Source organism: Amblyraja radiata, chromosome 3, assembly GCF_010909765.2.
Source record: "Amblyraja radiata isolate CabotCenter1 chromosome 3, sAmbRad1.1.pri, whole genome shotgun sequence".
Lineage (NCBI taxonomy): Eukaryota > Metazoa > Chordata > Chondrichthyes > Rajiformes > Rajidae > Amblyraja > Amblyraja radiata.
Window position 1 is genome coordinate 15,640,522 of NC_045958.1, and position 20,619 is coordinate 15,661,140.

The 20,619-nt window shown below is 41.9% G+C and overlaps 1 protein-coding gene across 1 annotated transcript in view; it reads right to left on the reverse strand.

Annotated features, from left to right (window-relative positions):
* Positions 1-20,619, reverse strand: part of LOC116970816 (solute carrier organic anion transporter family member 3A1-like) — a 296,548-nt gene that overhangs the window by 12,227 nt on the left and 263,702 nt on the right. Inside the window, exons 7-8 of the mRNA XM_033017367.1 lie at positions 19,842-19,980; positions 4,794-4,969 (exon numbers count right to left, since the gene is read on the reverse strand). Of these exons, the coding sequence (XP_032873258.1) occupies positions 4,794-4,969; positions 19,842-19,980 (315 nt within the window). The remainder of the gene's footprint in view (positions 1-4,793; positions 4,970-19,841; positions 19,981-20,619) is intronic.

Below are 20,619 nucleotides of genomic sequence, written 5' to 3' on the forward strand. Positions count from 1 at the left end.
GAACCTTTCTCCTAGGGTGAAAATGTCAAAGACTAGAGGCCAGTGCTTTAAAATGAGAGTGGTGAAATAAGGTGAGTGGCAGGGCTAATTTTTTACATGGATAGTTGTGGGTGCCTGAGATGCACAGCGAGGGGTGGTGGTGGAAGCAGATATTACAGATACATCTAAGAGACTTTTACATAGGCACATGGATAGGCAGGGAATGGCATTGTTTGATTCACCCTGACCACATTGGATTTTTTCTAAGAAACTGAAGTGGTATAATGCTGAGAACAATATTCTGCACTCTGTATCTTCCCCATTGCTCTATCTATTGTCGTTTAGTGTAGTTTAGAGATACAGCGCGGAAATAGGCCCTTCGGCCCACCGAGTCCACACCGACCAGTGATTCCCGCACATTAACACTATCCTACACACTCTTGGGACAATTTACACTTATACCAAGCCAATTAACCTGTACATATTTGGAGTGTGGGAGGAAACCGAAGATCTCTGAGAAAACCCACGTGGTCACAGGGAGAACGTACAAACTCCGTACATACAGCGCCCTTAGTCAGGGGCTGCAAGCGCTGTGAAGGGCCTGTCTCACTTGGCGATTTTTTCGGCAACTGCCGGCGTCATATCAGTGTCGCCAAAAGATTGTGAACATTTCAAAATCCAGTGGCAACAAAAAAATGTTGCGACACTTGAAAAAACACCGCGCGTCATACATCACCAGGCCGCATCACCGCCGTGTCATACGTTGCAGCGGCCTCTGCAGTCCCTCTGTCTTTTTTAATATTTTGTCTCATTTGAGTGTAGTTTATAGTGTTTTTTTTAACTGGGTATGTGTGTGGGGGGCGGGGGGTGTGAAAACTTTTAAAACCTGCACGGAGGACCCGACCTTTTCTCTGTCGGGTCTCCGTTGTCGTTGGGGCCTAGCACCGTGGAGCGGCCTCCAACCTGGGGCTCCAGTTGCGGAGCCTGCGGACTCACCATCATGGGGCTGGCCAAGTTTGGAGCGGGCGGAGCTGTGGTGGCCCGACCCCGGATATTCAGAGGCTCCAGCTGCAGGTTTAGTGGACGGTGACACCGGGAGCCCGCGGGTCCCTGGTGGGAGACCGCTTTTCGGGGCTTCCACAACGGCGACTTCTCCCGCCCGAGTTGCGAGGTTGAGGATGACCTGGAGCGGGGCCTTACATCATCGCCCGGCGCGGCTTTTAGGCAGCAACTCTACTGCTGCGCCACCGTGCCGCCCAATTGCACTTGTGTTTGAATTGTTTGTATCTATGTATGGTATATCTGATCTCTTTGGATAGGATGCTAAAACATAGCTTGTCACTGTACCTCAGTACGTGTGACAATAATAAACCTGACCATGCAGAGAAAGGAGATTGATTTAACCTGTCAACATGTTCAGCACTAACATTGTGGAGCAAAGGGCCTAGTCCTGCACTGCACAGTTCTATGTTCTTAATAATAGCTCAAATATCAGTTCGGTCTCCGAACTAAACTTTATTGAGTTAAACAATCAGAGAGAGAAACCAATGGCTTGACCTTATCTATCAGCTGCTTTGGATTACATTTTGCTTTACCCACTTTCATGCCCATCTTTTGTTTTATTTTGTGTACCATGACCATTCACATTTGTCTTGCATTATTGTCGCTTTTGCCACTTACTTCCACCTCTTACAATCTTCCTATTATGTTCTTTCTTTTCCTGCCATCTTTCCCCACTTCTGTATTTGTTTAAAACGTGTTCACTGTGACCAATTGTGACAAAAGGTCGTCCACCTTAGACATCTTCATTTTTCTCTCCAAAGATGCTGCCTAACCTCCGTTTATCAAAAGTTTCTGCTTTTAATTTGAAAGAAATTAACCAAGACTGCAGTGAACATTTGTGAGTAATCTCTGCGAAGTTAATATTTTACTGTCGGTTTGGTTCTAGCTATGCAATATTTGTTTCTGCACCGTACTATTTTTTAGAGAAACTCAATAATTAAAATGCATAAATCTTGTCTGATCTTTCATTACACTGCTTTCTGAAATGTTCATGTTATTGGTTGTAAATGTTTTCCCAAATTCTGTTGACTGCTTACCCATAAGAGCTAGAAAGTATCATTTTTAATATTCTGATCGTACATAACACCAATTTCCCCGTATTTAAATGTGATGGCACCCAGTTCCATTGGGAAAGGGGATTGGGAACTTCGACCTCTATTCACTTCGTGCAGTTTGTATTTTCCTAGTGTCATTCCAAATGTGACCATGTCAGAAATGTGTGAGCACCTATCTTTACCTTGCCAAGAGAAAGACAGAAACTGGAGCAATAAAGTGCAAACTACAGCATTTCCAACTCCCGGTAAAACTAAAAAGCAAAATCCTACAGCTAGGTGATGCAAATTAAAGGAACCCCTCGGAGACGCGGAGCTGTCACTGTTTGCTGCCTCTGTGCCTGCCTGAGTTTTCAATACTGCAGAGAGCATGTGGGGAGAAATGCAGACACATACTACAGACAGGTGTTCAAGATGCTGCTGCACCCGCTGAGTTTCTCCAGCATTTTTGTGTACCTACTACAGACAGGTGTTCTCTCCAGTGTAAATGCTGTTGTACTATGATCGCCATGGAGAGACCGACTTACGTTTGTGACTTGCTTTCCATGACTCTTGGTGACAAAGATGCAGAGGCTGTGACCTCTGTAAGCAGCTGATATAAGGATCACTGCAGTCAGTGTGCAAATTATCTTAACAATTCTCACGTTGGTACATTTCCCCAATTTTGTGATGTTTTTTAAAGGTTCTTGAATTGGACAATGGAGCTAAACAGAGCATGCCGACTAAAAAATAGTGAAATCTAATGTTCAGATAATAGTGTCTAAAGCAAGAGTAGCTGTATTTTTCAAACTGGGTCCAGGTGAGAGTGCAACAAATGTTCAGGATGAGAAATAAAGGTTGCCCCCTTGCAGTAACACAAAACATTCCAGCATCGTATATTTAGACATCTTATATTGCTGAAATAAATGGCAGCTTAGACATCTTATATTACTGAAATAAATGACAGTCAAAAACAAAAGCAAACATGATTTTGCATTCCTGGATCAATTCTTACACGATTTATAAGTAATACATCAACAGGCGGCACGGTGGCGGTAGAGTTGTTGCCTTACAACGCCAGAGACCCGGGTTCGAACTTGACTATGTGTGCTGTTTGTACGGAGTTTGTACGTTCTCCCCGTGACCTGCGTGGGTTTTCTTCGGGAGCTCCAGTTTCCTCCCACACCAAAGACGTACAGGTTTGGAGGTTAATTGGCTTGCTCTAGTGTGCAGGCTAGGATTAGTGTTTGGGGATCACAGGCTGATGGGGACTTTGTGAGCTGAAGTGCCTGTTTCCTTGCTGTATCTCTGTTTGGATCAATTGTCATCACTGTCAAAAGGAACAACACTCAGGTAAATAGTGTAAGATGCTGGGTGTGTGGTTTGTAGTTTGAATAGTGAGCTAGATGTGATATTTATGTACCCTTCACATCTCTCCACTCTCTCCCATGTTCTCCGCCCTCAGACCTCCAGTCCTCTCTCATCTTCAATTCTACATTCAACTTGCCCCTTGACTTTGTATCTTCTCCCTGATCCCCTATTTCTCCCAAACACCGTTTGGCACTGCCGATATATCCGCCTCCTCTTATTTATGATCACTTCACCCATTTTTGACCTTCAACCTGTCTTCCATCTCCATTCCCAACAATTCCCTATCCGCTCATCCTTCCCATTACACCTCCCACATGCTTTCCCCTAATCTCCTTCCTTGCCTTCCCCTAATCTCCTCTCCTGCCTTATTCTTTTTTTCTCCCCATGCTTCTGGCTTTCTTTGCCATTCACCGGGCAATTAACAAACTGACGGAAGAAACAGTTGTCAGGGCAGGAGCAGGCTGCAGGCTTGTGCACACTGACAATTCAGGGAGACAAGAGTGCATCTGGGGGGAGGGGGGGGGTGGGTTTGTTGGGGCCTGTGAGATGCTATGGAGCTTCAAATATATGTGTGCCAGCAATCTTTCTCAGTAGACCTGCTGAACTGGCAGGGACATGGTATGAAACAGGGTTGGTGATAGTATGTAGGGAACAACATTTATCCAGGGATAGGTAACCCGAGCATTGATTCCAGATAACAGGACATATAGTGTCGGAAGGAACTGCAGATGCTGGTTTAAATCGAGATAGACACCAAAAGTTGGAGTAACATAGAAACATAGAAAATAGGTGCAGGAGTAGGCCATTCGACCATTCGAGCCTGCACCGCCATTCAATATGATCATGGCTGATCATCCAACTCAATATCCTGTACCTGCCTTCTCTCCATACCCCCTGATCCCTTTAGCCACAAGGGCCACATCTAACTCCCTCTTAAATATAGCCAATGAACTGGCCTCAACTACCTTCTGTGGCAGAGAATTCCACAGATTCACCACTCTCTGTGTAAAAAATGATTTTCTCATCTCGGTCCTAAAAGACTTCCCGCTTATCCTTAAACTGTGACCCCTTGTTCTGGACTTCCCCAACATCGGGAATAATCTTCCTGCATCTAGCCTGTCCAACTCAACGGGTCAGGCAGCATCTCTGGAGAAAGACTGCAGATGGGTCTCGAACCGAAACGTCACCTATTCCTTTTCTCCAGAGATGTTGCCTGACCGGCTACTCCAGCTTTTTGTGTCTAACAGGGACTTACAGTTATATTGATTAAAGCAGGGGCGACAAATCCAGCACGTTAAAAATTATACATTGCAACAGAACAAAGATGAAACTGCTTATAATCTCACCCACCTGATAAGAATCATGACGGATGGTGTCTGAGCCATTGCACCCAGCAAACTGCCCACACAAACAACTGCAAAAAATGCAGGGAAAGCGAATTCACAATTTGTCCTGGGACATTGTCCTGGCACAGCTGTGGCATTCTGGATAAACCCAGTGTTGACGCAGGCACAGTTGGTAAGGTTCTGGGGAAGGAAAGCATTTGTTATTAAGGACAGCATTTGTTACAAAGGTGAGTAATCAACATGGTCCAAACAAGAACATCTTAGCAGACAAACTACTGGAAGAACTCAGCTGGTCAGACAGCACCTGCGGAGGGGAACATGACAACATTCCTCCAGCAGTATGTTTTTTAATCAAGATTCCAGCATCTGCAGTCTCTTGTATAAACATTTTATCAGACCTTCTGTTAAGAGTGTCCATTTTCTTTCCTATAAATGCAGAGCCACTAAATCTACAGATGATCACTGTATATTTTTGAGGTAGACAAAATTGCTGGAGAAACTCAGCGGGTGAGGCAGCATCTATGGAGCGAAGGAATATGCGACGTTTCGGGTCGAGACCCTTCTTCAGACTGATGTGGGGGGGGTGGGGAAAAAAAAGGAAGAGGCAGAGACAGTAGGCTATGGGAGAGCTGGGAAGGGGAGGGGAAGGAGGGAGAAAGCAAGGACTGCCTGAAATTGGAGAAGTCAATGTTCATACCGCTGGGGTGTAAACTACCCAAGCAAAATATGAGGTGCTCTTCCTCCAATTTGCGGTGGGACTCATTCTGGCCGTGGAGGAGGCCCAGGACAGAAAGGTCGGATTCAGAATGTGAGGGGGAGTTGAAGTGCCGAGCCACTGAGAGATCAGGTTGGTTATTGCGAACTGAGCAGAGGTGTTGGGCGAAGCGATCGCCAAGCCTGCGCTTGGTCTCACCGATGCAGAGCAGTTGACACCTGGAACAACGGATGCAATAGTTGAGGTTGGAGGAGGCGAAGGTGAACCTCTGCCTCACCTGGAAAGACTGCTTGAGTCCTTGGATGGAGTCGAGGGGGGAGGAAAAGCAACAAGTGTAGCATTTCCTGTGGTTGCCAAGGGAAAGTACCAGGGGAGGGGGTGGTTTGGGTGGAAAGGGACGAATTGACCAGGGAGTTACGGATATTTCAGTATAGCTTTAAACATTTTTCTTTCAGTACTAACAAAGTTGAAGGAAAATGATACACTTGCCTGGAAAATATTTAACACTGAATACACTCATTAATTCACCTTTCTTCTCTCATTCTGAAACAAATCAGACAGAGCTTGCTTTTTTCCAAAATAATTCCAAGGTTAATAACCAATATTAAGACTGCATATCATATATTTATTTTGCTGTATTGAAAAAAAAAAGTTCCTAATATTCTTTAGTTGCTATTTACCTGATTTAGTGTCTTCTTGTACAAAATGGTGTTATTTGATATAAACTTCTGAATGTACTTTTCTCAATTGCTTAACCATCAGAAATCATTAAAATCAGCTCCCAAATCTTCCTTCCCAAGACAAAGGTCTCTATATTTTCCATTCTTCTCCAATTTAGACCCTAGATGGTGGAGATCCGATTTATGATCTCCACTTGAATTGTGTCAAGTGTAGGAAAGGCTTATTTTGGGCAGATTTTCTTAAAGCGTGGTTTCTAGATGTACTGACAAAAAAAGCCATAGTGACAATTTGTCCTCATCAACGTAAAAAATAAAAACAAACGATGATGGCGATACTTCATAGGTCAGGCAGCATCAAAGAGAAAGACTTAAAAATTCAGATTTGAGACATTCATCGGAACAGATGTTGAAACAGAAAATAATTGGTAAGGTCATCTGCCATCTATTGAGGAGCCCGTGTAGCCAAGGAGCATGACAAAAGTCTCTGACCATAAACTTCAAATCTATTTATTGTTCCATAGATGCTGTCTGAACTGCTGTGTGTTTCTAGTGTGCTTTTATTTCAGAAGTAGGTCGTTTAGAGGTGGGAGTTTGTCCCTGAGGGTTGAGTGGAAATTGATGCCGATTGAGGCACCATCTTCCTTGATTTTGGTGAGACAAAAGGGGATTGAATGCAGGATGATCACAATTGGAGATTGGTCCATGTCACAGTGACTAAGTAATGGTGTTGGGGGGAGGAATATCTCCAGAGGGGAGATAGTACAGACACAGAACAATCACAATACCATGACAGAGTTGAAAGGCATCCAAAGATTCCGGATGAGGTTTTATGTTCAGAAGTCATGGAAGTCCACGTTATAGGAGTAGAATTAGGCCATTTGGCGCAACAAGTCTACTGTGCCGTTCAATGGCTGATCTCTGACTGCTAATCCCATTTTCCTGCCTTCTCCCCAAACGTACAAAATTCTTAAGGGGTTGGACAGGCTAGATGCAGGAAGATTGTTCCCGGTGTTGGGGAAGTCCAGGACAAGGGGTCACAGTTTAAGGATAAAGGGGAAATCCTTTAGGACCGAGATGAGAAAAACATTTTTCACACAGATAGTGGTGAATCTCTGGAACTCCCTGCCACAGAAGGTAGTTGAGGCCAGTTCATTGGCAATATTTAAGAGGGAGTTAGATGTGGCCCTTGTGGCTAAAGGGATCAGGGGGTATGGAGAGAAGGCAGGTACTGGATACTGAGTTGGATGATCTGCCATGATCATATTGAATGGCGGTGCAGGCTCGAAGGGCCGAATGGCCTACTCCTGCACCTATTTTCTATGTTTCTATGTTTTTATAACCCTTGAAACCCATTCTAATCAAGACTTTGTCATCTCTGCCTTAAAAATACCCACTGACTTGGCCTCCACAGCCCTCTGTGACAATGGGTTTCACAGGTTAACTACCCTCTGACTAAAGAAGTCCTCCTTTCTGAAAGAGCGCCCTTTAATTCTGAGGCTATGGCCTCTGGTCTTAGACTCTCCCACAATTGGAAACACCCTTTCCACATCCACTCTATCTATGCCTTTCATTAGTCTTGAGGAAGATGGCAGGGCTCATTTGAGTTGCTCCTTAAGACATAGGGAGGGCTTCATCTGGTTTTATAAACAGGGCAAGCGCTAAAAAATAGACTATAACACGTTGCTCATGCCCAGCGGGATTACTGCACGCGGTTCTGAACATTGAGGATACCAAATCCTTAAAGAACTGACAGGAGGTGTTTGTGGGAATTATATCAAAGGTCATAGACAGAAGAAACTGCGCAAAGTAAAGGAGAGGGGTTTGAAAAGGGCATTCAACATTTTGAAGGAAGCAGAAACTGTTTCCGGGAGCAACCATAGGTTCCAAAGTAACTGGTAAATGAATCACAGTGACATGTGGAAATCCAACTGCAATTTATCACAATCTGAAACACTGCCCAGATGGGAAATGTACTTGACTTGAATAAAAATATAAACATGATTAAAAACATGAAATGGAAACATTTCCATAACTTTAGGGAATGAGCAAGAGTCTGAGTCTAATTGGATTGCTTTGAAACTGCAGGCTAGATATGTTGAGCTGAGATGCCTCCCGTTTGAGATATATCTTCCCACCCTTCCACAACTGACTTCTGTCTTTAATTTTGTAAGAAGGAGGAGGGGGTGAGGCTGGTGAGCAATATGGTTTAAGGTCTACGTCCAGGGGCATTATTGCCACATGCACTGGGGTACAGCAAAAAGCTTTGTTTTGTATGCTATCCAAACAGTTCAGATATGCCATATATAAATACAAACAAGTCAAACTCAAGAGTTTTAAAATTATAGAGCAAAGGGGATGCTGTCAATGAACCAAGAGCAATAAAACAAGGACGGGCTTTTTCAGTGGTTGAATATGAAATACACACCATTTGTCATATCCCTAGATGCTATTAGTTCTGGCATATATTGAGCAGCACCAGTTCTCCTGATTACATGCAAGCCATTGTGCCCAGCTGCAATGCTCTGATTGCCGTGAGAATCATAATCCATGAGAGCAGCCCAGGGGAGAAGCGAGGTTCTTGTGCAAAGCACATTTTAGCTGGTAATTTCCTAACAGCGTGGACACAAGCAACAGAGACCCGTGCATCCAACAGCTTCATTAAACAGCTACTTGTTATGTAACGTTTTTCATTTTGCAAACAGCTGAATCTGCAAGTTCAGACTCTGCTTCACCACAGAGTTTACTATTACGGTAATAGACAAGTCATGAAATAGCATGTTTAATTCCTGCAGATGGTAAGCATTTCTTGATGTGTTTTACAACAGAGCTCCGAAGATCGCCCTGTTTAAAGTTATTCAGAAATAGCAGGAGGGGAGATGAGGAAAAGACAGAACACAACACCATTTTTCATGTAATTTCATTTTCTGGTTGCAATCTTGTGGGAACTCTTTAAAGGTCAGAACTTTATAAATCGTTATCCTGGCAGAATTATTTTATTATCAGTGTCACTCTGAACTCGCTGTATTAGCTGCAGTTCACAGCAACATTGTTTAGTTGTCAGCAATGCCTTCACCACATAAGGCATAAGCATTCACCTATCTAGTTTGTCATCACTGTGGCTTCATCAACATTATAACCCATGCCCTTCATGTCTTGGTATCACCACTCCCGTGATTAGTTCTGAGCTCCCACTTCGTCAGTCCACCACTGATCCTTCACCTCCCTTTCTTTATGATTGTGACTAACGGCCTTGGCTCCATCTGTCTTCCCTTTACTCCATCCTCTGGATTCGGGCAAGACCCACATTTATTATCCATTCTTAAATGCTGTCTAGAACAAGTTGAGCTGACTTATTGAACGTCTGTGGAGCAGATAGACATAGAAACATAGAAAATAGGTGCAGGAGTAGGCCATTCGGCCCTTCGAGCCTGCACCGCCATTCAATATGATCATGGCTGATCATCCAACTCAGTATCCTGTACCTGCCTTCTCTCCATACCCCCTGATCCCCTTAGCCACAAGGGCCACATCTAACTCCCTCTTAAATATAGCCAATGAACTGGCCTCAACTACTTTCTGTGGCAGAGAATTCCAGAGATTCACCACTCTCTGTGTGAAAAATGTTTTTCTCATCTCGGTCCTAAAAGATTTCCCCCTTATCCTTAAACTGTGACCACTTGTTCTAGACAAATTAGATCTAAAACTGGCTTGGCAATAGGAGGCAGAGGGTGATGTTCGATGGCTGTTTTTCTTTTAATGGAATGCCTTTGACTGGTGGGGTTCCACAGGGACCAGTGCTAGATTTCTTGCTGTTTGTAATATACATGAATGATGTGGATCCGGATGTAGGAGGCATGATCAGTAAAGCGGCTGTCCCACTTACGTGACCTCGTGGTCGCGTTGAGCCGCGATGGTCCCGCAACGGTCGGGCGCGATTTCATGCGTACGCACAGCCGTCTGGAGCGCGTGACGTCATTTGAAGACGGACACAAAGCTGGAGTAACTCAGCGGGACCGGCAGCATCTCTGGAGAGAAGCAATGGGTGAAGTTTCGTGTCGAGACTCTTCTTCAGTCTGAAAAGAAGGGTCTTGACCCGAAACGTCACCCATTGCTTCTCTCCAGAGATGTTGCCGGTCCCAATGAGTTACTCCTGCATTTTGTGTCCATCTTCAATTTTCTTGGCCCCGCTCTTGGAGTAGAAGTGGGGGCGGATCCGGACCGCAACGGCCGTGAGCCCCAGGCCGAGTTCGGCGATCATTTGCCTGCTTCTGCTGCAGTTGAAGGTGAGACGTTGCGTCGCCCCAGGGTCTTGGGCCTGTCTCACGTTGGTCGTCAGTTCCACGACAGGCCGTTGGCGCGCAAAGATTTCGTTCACTACAAAAATGTCGGAGCCCCGCGCGATGTCGCGCACAACTACATACCCCTCCGCACTTCTAAGTGGGACCGGCCATACGATGCCCGTGCGCCTCACCGCGACCATGAGGTCACGTAATGTGCATGCCAAGGACGCAAGTGGAACAGGCCCTTAAGTTTGCAGATGTCACAAAGACTGGTGTAGTTAGATAGATTGGCTATGGTTGAATGGATGGATCGAATGGCTTACTTCTGCTCCTATAACTTATGAGTTGTTGACAGTATGGAGTGTAATCTTATGCTGCAAGCTGATATTGATGTGCTGGTGAATTGGGCAGAGAACTGGCAGATGGAGTTTAATCCGGATAAATGTGCAGTGTTGCATTTTGGGGATACGACACGGTTTGGGACGTGCCACATGAAAGGTGACGTCTTAAGGAACATTGAAGAGCAGAGTAACCTTGGCATTCAAGTACATAGATCCTTGAAGGTAGCAGGGATACTGGTCAGGGCAAAGAGTATTAGAGTGATAGACACAAAATGCTGGAGTAAGTCAGCGGGTGAGACTGCATCTATGGAGAGAAGGAATGGGCGAAGTTTCGGGTCTGACAAGTTTCAGTCTGACAAAGGGTCTCGCCCGAATTGTCGCCCATTCCTTCTCTCCATAGATGCTGCCTCACCCGCTGAGTTACGTCAACATTTTGTGTCTATCTTCGATTTTACCAGCATCTGCCTATAGGACGTACATGGTAAATGGTAGGGAATTGAAGAATGTAGGTGAACAGAGGGATCTGGGAATAACTGTGCACAGTTCCCTGAAAGTGGAATCTCATGTAGATAGGGTGGTAAAGAAAGCTTTTGGTGTGCTGGCCTTTATAAATCAGAGCATTGAGTATAGAAGTTGGGATGTAATGTTAAAATTGTACAAGGCATTGGTGAGGCCAATTCTGGAGTATGGGGTACAATTTTGGTCGCCTAATTATAGGAAGGATGTCAACAAAATAGAGAGAGTACAGAGGAGATTTACTAGAATGTTGCCTGGGTTTCAGCAACAAAGTTACAGAGAAAGGTTGAACAAGTTAGGGCTTTATTCTTTGGAGCGCAGAAGGTTAAGGGGGGACTTGATAGAGGATTTTAAAATGATGAGAGGGATAGACAGAGTTGACGTGGAAAAGCTTTTCCCACTGAGAGTAGGGAAGATTCAAACAAGGGGACATGACTTGAGAATTAAGGGACTGAAGTTTAGGGGTAACATGAGGGGGAACTTCTTTACTCAGAGAGTGGTAGCTGTGTGGAATGAGCTTCCAGTGAAGGTGGTGGAGGCAGGTTCGTTTTTATCATTTAAAAATAAATTGGATAGTTATATGGATGGGAAAGGAATGGAGGGTTATGGTCTGAGCGCAGGTATATGGGACTAGGGGAGATTATGTGTTCGGCACGGACTAGAAGGGTCGAGATGGCCTGTTTCCGTGCTGTAATTGTTATATGGTTATATGGTTATCTGCAGTTCTTTCTTACACAGTATTGGAGTGATGATCCAAATTCCTAAACTATTGATCAGACGTCAGCTATTGCATGTGGTTCTAGTCAATACACCATAGCAAAGATGTGATAATGCTGAAGAGGAGTTTTCCTGCATTTCCTGCTTCTTTTTCTGCCCAGCATTACTCCAGCATTATTCACCGTTACTCAGTTTTCTCCCTTTTCCTGGCTTTCTCTTCTTTCTCTGTTCCCCTCTTTCTCAGCTTCCACATTCCCCTCATCTCCCAGGTAGATTCCTTCTGTGAATTAGCTTAAAATGTATTCAAAGCATCAAAAGCATTATCAGAGATTGACATATCCAAAAATATACTGAACCCTCCCCTCACCTCATGTAAAAGCCTAGAACTGATCCAGCAATTCAAAGACATCCTGTACAACCTGTGACCAGATTCTAGTTTCCTAGTCTTGCTTAAATGCTTAACAATCTGGTTAACAAAAAGCAATCATGGCATTTAACATAAATAAAATATTTTTGGTATGGCTTTGTAAATATTTGATTAGTGTATAAATGTAAATAATTTGGCGTACATATAGCTGCTGATGTACATATGGTGTACATATAGCTGCTAAATTTGTATAAGATAATTACAAGCAGTTGAATAAGGGGAGGGAATTAATAAGCTTTGGCTTCTTCCTGCTCCTTTTCGGACACATACGATTTCATTTATTTATAGATATTGTTTATGACACTTTATAAATATTCTTGTTTTGTTTTTTGTATGCTGTTTCACACTTGTTTTTTATTCTTTTATTCTGTTCGAAATAAAGAATCAAATAAATAAATAAATAGATAAATAAATAAATAACCTGCTGACAACTCACACCTAGGGAAGACCATTCCAAGTCGATGTTGCCCTTAGAGTTCAGGAATGTTTATATAATTTTCACTCTTGGTTCCTTGGAAAACAACACTTGTTTAGATACAATGTGTAGGAAGGAACAGCAGATGCTGGCTTACACCAAAGATAGACACAAAATGCTGGAGTAGCTCAGCATGTCAGGCAGCATCTCTGGTGAAAAATAATAGGTGACGTTTCGGGTTGGAATCCTTCTCCGGACTGAAAGTAGAGGTTGGGAGAGGGGTTTGGGAAATGGAGGCATAGAAAGGCCAGAACAAATCAGGGCCGGCAACAGATGACTTCTGGAAGGGTGAAGCAAACATCAAATAATCTCATCTGCCCATCCCTTTGCGGAGTGGGGGATTTACAAAGATGATCTGGAGAAAAATGCAAGGGTCCTTGTCACGATTTATCCTGAACAGTTGTGTAACAGGATTTTTTGATTTATGGACTGGTCCCAGAATACTGAGACATACTATAAGTGAATGTGGTCAGCTAGCTCATTTGGAGCTGTAGGAGTATGTGCTGAGGGATGTACTGAAGCTTGGTGTAGACAAGGCTCTATGGGGGAAGACCAGAGACTAGGTGCTGATAAGTGTGAGGTGCTACATCTTGGCAGGACAAATCAAAATAGGACGTACATGGTAAATGGTAGCGAATTGAGGAATGCAGTTGAACAGAGGGATCTCATGTAGATAGGGTGGTAAAGAAAGCTTTTGGAGTGCTGGCCTTTATAAATCTGAGCATTGTATAGAAGTTGGGATGTAATGTTAAATTGTACAAGGCCAATTGTGAGGCCAATTCTGGAGTATGGTGTACAATTTTGGTCGCCAAATTATAGAAAAGATGTCAACAAAATAGATAGAGTACAGAGGAGATTTACTAGAATGTTGCCTGGGTTTCAGCAACTAAGTTACAGAGAAAGGTTGAACAAGTTAGGTCTTTATTCTATGGAGCGCAGAAGGTTAAGGGGGAACTTGATAGAGGTCTTTAACATGATGAGGGATAGACAGAGTTGACGTGGATAAGCTTTTTCCATTGAGAGTAGGGAAGATTCAAACAGGAGGACATGTTTTGAGAATTAAGGGACAGAAGTTCAGGGGTAACATGAGGGGGAACTTCTTTACTCAGAGAGTGGTAGCTGTGTGGAATGAGCTGCCAGTGGAAGTGGTGGAGGCAGGTTCGATTTTATCATTTAAAAATAAATTGGATAGGTATATGGACGGGAAAGGAATGGAGGGTTATGGTCTGAGTGCAGGTAGATGGGACTAGGGGAGAATAAGTGTTCGGCACGGACTAGAAGGGCCGAGATGGCCTGTAGCTGTGCTGTAATTGTTATATGGTTATATGGGTCCTTATTGCTAGACATTGAGGGGCTGATTTGAGTGGGGCCACCCCTCCAACAAGGGGAAGTATATAACCCAAGGGTGGCACATGAGTTGCAATGGTGCTACATGTAAAGAAAAGTGAGGTGCTAGTACTACCAGCTATAACTCTAGCAATATTGAATGTGTAGACTTAGAATGCATTAAGAATGTTGCATTGTTTTTGTTTTGTCTATATTTTATAATCTGAATAAAGTTTCTTTTTTGAAATATAAATACCAATCTCTCCTCAAAATTTAAACCTTGGATCCCGTTCTCATTCTGGGATACCTACGTTGCACTCTTAAAACCCAGAAGGTGGAATTCTGGAATTCTCTACCCATAATGTGGTGGGGACTAGAATGTTAAAGATATTTAAAGAGAAAACAGATGACACTGTGAAAGATCAGAGCATAAAAGCTGTGGGGAGTTGGTCCAGAAGAGGACTTAAGGCCTGGAGCAGATCATAATGAATGGCAGGGCAGGTTAAAAGATGGGTTATTCCTGCTTCTACTTTTCAATGTCCTTATGTAATATATACTTGATTACATAACAACCACAAAATCAATAGGTAGAACCTATATTAGTTCTTTATGAAATCAGCAGAAACGCGCACTAAATCGTTTCTCCAATAAACAATAACACTGTCAGGGTATATTCAGTTAATCTTCCTGAACACAAACTGAGAACTTACTAAAGAGCAGAGACGGGCTCTATTCTTACAGGTGAAAGCACAACTTCAAAATCATTTGTGCTTAAATGGTGCTCTCTAGTGGCCAGACTATGCTTTACCAGATGCATTCTCTTCCAGATAGGAATTACATGATACCTAGCAAGAACAGCAGCCCTTAACTAATCTTATTTCCCAAGCTCTGAGATCAATTATTTTACTACAACAAATAGCAACTTGCATTTATATTTTACTTTTAAAACAGAGCTTTCTAATTTGCTTGACAGAGGTCAAGGGCAAACTGATGGTGAGCTGTAACAAGAACTAAAGTCTTGGCCAAAATTACGAGAATAAGGATAAGAAGGCGGACTGATTTAATATTGAATTCCAGTGAATGGGATCTCTACAAATAAGATGCCCCTTAATACTTCGCTCTTAAACAATTTTTTTTTTCTCCCTTAATATCTCCTTGCATGGTTTAGTGTTTGAAAATTCTCCTATGAAGCAACTTTGAAGATTTTGCTAGGTTAAAGGCACTGCATACATTTTCTTGCTGAAGGGCCCTAACAAGCATCCAACACTTCAAACCCACCCTACACTTGCGATTTTTAATCACATCTAAGTGGGCCAAAGATCTATCGGACCTGAGCAAGTATTCCTCTTATGTTCAGCACTCCCGTAAATACTGGCCTCATTTCAATGCAACAACCAGTAAAAGCGTCAAACATGTACAAGATATTTCAATGAAATTATTCAAATCTGATGCAACAACATTTTCTGAAAATGGCCTGATTATTCAAATATAGCAAGCCACTTTCTAACAGAAGGAGATGATTGAGACAATCATATTTAACTAGAATATAAATTACAAATTTGGAAAATAATTCATGGAAATATGTATATATTGTCCAAGAGTATGTTAACTTTCAGTGGGAATGCTTGACCAATAATTTTATTATTGATTCCAATGTGATACCGAGAAGCATTCATATAATATTTTTCCATTTGCTTTTTTCCCTCCTCACAAAATCTTCTACCTTTCTCTGTTGCACAAAAAGGAGGCAAAGTTGACAATATAGCAAAATGTCAATGTGTGCTCAGTATATTGGTTCATGGAAAACTGCAAAATAAATTGTTTTCATCCCATTTATGTCCACTATCATGTTATAATAGACATTCTTGCCATAGAGGGAGTACAGAGAAGGTTCACCAGACTGATTCCTGGGATGTCAGGACTTTCATATGAAGAAAGACTGGATAGACTCGGCTTGTACTCGCTAGAATTTAGAAGATTGAGGGGGGATCTTATAGAAACTTACAAAATTCTTAAGCGGTTGGACAGGCTAGATGCAGGAAGATTGTTCCCGATGTTGGGGAAGTCCAGATCAAGGGGTCACAGTTTAAGGATAAGGGGGAAATCTTTTAGGACCAAGATGAGAAAAACATTTTTCACACAGAGAGTGGTGAATCTGTGGAATTCTCGGCCACAGATGGTAGTTGAGGCCAGCTCATTGGCTATATTTAAGAGGGAGTTAGATGTGGCCCTTGTGGCTAAAGGTATCAGGGGGTATGGAGAGAAGGCAGATACAGGGCCGAATGGCCTACTCCTGCACCTAATTTCTATGTTTCTATAATGGACGAGTGAGTAGGATAACAAAGAAATAGTACGAACAAATGATCGCTGGTCAGTATGGACTCGGTGGGTCGAAGGGCCTGTTTCCATGCTGTATCTCTAAACTAAACCACCTTGGCTTGCTTTATTACATTAAATATTCTATGCAAATACAATTGCTGTTGCACTTATGCATTGCACCTCAACTGTTCCATGTGATAGCAAACTCTAAATTACCCATAATAAAAAAATTGACCTTAAATTCTCTAGTGAATTGATGCTGACTATCTTATACTTAAAATACCTGATTCTCCTTTTCTAGCAGGAGAGGATGAGTGAATCTGTTACTTACCTTGTTGTTCTGGCTTCAGTAATTTAAATTGCTCACTAGCTGCTTACCACAATTCACAATTCACTTATCGAGAATGTTATGTTAAATCCACCTTTCAATTCAGGAGACTGTTACTGGAAACCAAGCCGCCCATGGTCAAAGGGAAGACAGTGGCAGGGAAGCATTAACATCATTAAAATCAGCACTGCATATATTCCAACATTAATGGACCCGAGCATAATATTTTATTCCACTAGAAAATGACTGCATCCCATCACCCGAGAGCTTTCAGCTCAACCACTAATGCTGCAAGCAAGACTTTTAAAGATAAAAAGGCAATTTAAATATTGCTATATTAACCCTGACATAAAAATATAACAAAACAAATGTAACTAAAAAGAGAAAGCTTTTAATTCTATCCATTGTGCCCTTTCCTTGATTCTTCTTCCATTCTCTACTTTCCACAAATTTATGTTTCAATTTTAATTTATTTTCTAGCTTAATACCTTGACATTTTCTCTTGGATGTCTCCACTAATTATAGCTGTGAGCATGGCCAGAGAGAACATCGACTCTGATCTCATGTCCTGTGAGAATTTTTATTTTTTTTAATGCGTTTTAATGGCTCATTCTTCTAAAGTCAGATTATTCCACATTATCTTCTGCCTGTTTATATCCCCATACACTCTTTCTCCTCACAATCCATACTTCCAAACAGCTTTGTAATATCTGAATTAAAAAAAAAATATATTACACCTGATCCTTTCCAACCACAGCATTCTTACAAATTTGGTCTGAATGCCTGTTTTTATTTCAATTTTAGGCCTATTTTAGATATGGTAATTTTAATTTTTAAAGCTATATGTATTTATTACGTTTTTATTAACCGCACTGATGGAAACTGATTGAGAAACAATGTTTTCGTTTCATCTGTGTATGTACTCAGTTAAAATGACATTAAAGTAAATACTGAATACTGAAATTGTTAACTGCTGGGACCTAGCCACTGATCTTTGCAACACCTCACCAGTCACACCGGTCAAACTGAAAAACACCTGCCATTCCTATTCTGTTTTCTGGCTGGTAATCAATTTTCAACCCAAGTCAGAATATTATGCCCAATAACATGTGAGGTAAGTGTGTTTAAAATCTTCTGTTGAAGCATTCTGAAGACCCTTGAAAAATCTATATTAGCCAGTTTCCCTTATGTTTTTGACTTGATATGGCTTCAGTTTCTATAAGGTTTGTCAAACAAGATTTCCCTTCCATACTGACATTGCCTAATCCTACAATTTTCTTTGTCACTTGCTTAATGATAGATTCCATCATTTTTCCCACTACTGATGGAAATCTGGAAAATGACAGGCTTTGTTTCCATATCTTCTGAGTCACCTCCTTCAAATCCCAAGAATCCCAAGGTTGCCAGGTCCTGAGGACCAATTATATTTTAGTCCCATTAATTTCTCCAACACCAGTATTCTCTTGTACTAATGCTACTTTCTTTGAGTTCCTCATTCACTGTTGTTCTGCACCATTTTAGAGAGATTGTCTTTGTCTTCCATAACAATAGGTACAAATTACTTATTTAATTTCACCCTCATTTCTACAGTCCACAAAATAAATCAAGTTGTTTTAATTTGTAATTAACATCAACCATTATTTTCCTCTTTGCTTATCTATCAAAGCTCCTGCAGTCTGTATTTTTCAGTTTTTGACTGGTCTTCTCTCATATTCTACTTTCCCCATGTATATGGCAGTCTTCTATTGCTGAATTCTAAATGTTTCCTTATTACAGATGATACTTGGACCACTGAGTTCTTCCGTTTTGCTGTTGTTGTAGATTCTAACAGCTGCAATATTTTTGACATCTTTTGTCTTATTACTTATCTTTTACGTCATATCTTTTCATCTAATGTTATCTTTAACGTCTCTTAATCGCTGTAACTGGAGCACTTTTCTATTGAAGATGTTTTGGCTCAAGAGACCTATATCATTTGAAAACTATGCACTAATTCTTTGAATGTTAGACATTAATTGATTTTACTTTAATGTACTTTCCTTTTTTTTTGTTTTTAAATACATTTTTATTAGAGGCATCTGCATATCATAATCCAAACCAGGACAGACTTTGTTTCACGGTTACATATTAAATATCCAGGTTTCCAGGGACCCAGTTACCAAAGTAGATGGGATCCTCCTTTGTCGGTTACATATTAACATTGCCTCTAATTATTTATTTATATTTATAGATAGAAAAAAAGAAAGAAAGAAAGAAAGAAATTAGAAAAATAGGATAAACTATCAATAATACGACTTGGGATAGGTCCGTAGGTCAGAGAACATAACTATGCATCTAGTCCTGGGTTCAGGCTTCAGTCCGGCCTTCGTGCCGGTCCGATCTACCCCTTCAAGTAATCTAAAAATGGAGACCATATTCCAATGAATAATTCTGGTTTGTCAATTAAGACATATCCAATTTTTTCCAAATGTAGGATCTCCGACATCTCCATAATCCACATCTTGATTGTGGGGGTTGTTGGGTTTTAATGTACTTTCCAGAGCCAAATTCATTAAGTTGGAAAGAGTGCAGAGAAGATTTATAAGGATCTTCCCAGGACTTGAGGACCTGGGGTTGGGCAAAGTAGGACTTTATCTCTTGAGGCGCAGGAGGTGAAGGGATGAAGAGATGTTTAAAGTCATGAGGAAAATAGATAGGATGAATGCACAGCATCTTTTTTCCCAACAACTTCCCCCCCCCCCCCCCCCCCCTCCAACTCTTGTAAGAAAACTGTTGTGTTGATATCACTCTTCTGCAAATGGCTTTTAACTACCCGATTATCAAGGAACTATTTCTCATTGCACAATAGTAGAACTAAAGTGGTTTTCAGTCTTCTTCTGAGTTTAAAATGGCAGAACACATCTATTTATCGAACAAGAAAATGCTCACCTTGTTGGTACATCCGGCAAAGCATGGGGATAGGTAAGTGATGCCATCAGCCCCACAGACTGGGTTTAAAGTCTCTTTTGAACATCTGCAATGTTCGTTACATGATACGGTTAGATCCCTTCTGAGTTCATCGAAAGTGCTAAAAGCAAAATCAAAAGTCATAATGAGACATGTCTAAATGCTAAAAGTTTTGTTTGAATTCTTACAAGGATACCATTCACATGGCACATTACCACAAAATGAAGCACAGTGTTCCTACATAGTGGGAATGTGATTTACTGTATTACATAGAAACATAGAAAATAGGTGCAGGAGTAGGCCATTCGGCCCTTCGAGTCTGCACCGCCATTCAATATGATCATGGCTGATCATCCAACTCAGTATCCTGTACCTGCCTTCTCTCCATACCCCCTGATCCCTTTAGCCACAAGGGCCACATCTAACTCCCTCTTAAATATAGCCAATGAACTGGCCTCAACTACCTTCCGTGGCAGAGAACTCCAGAGATTCACCTCATCTCGGTCCTAAAAGATTTCCCCCTTATCCTTAAATTGTGACGCCTTGTTCTGGACTTCCCCAACATCGGGAACAATCTTCCTGCATCTAGCCTGTCCAACCCCTTAAGAATGTTGTAAGTTTCTATAAGATCCCCCCTCAATCTTCTAAATTCTAGGGAGTACAAGCGAGTGCAAGTATTAAAATGGCTGATGAAGTTGGGGCTGTTCTCTACATTCTAGAATGAATATCTTCTTTTTTGCCATTCCTACAGGATAGCGAG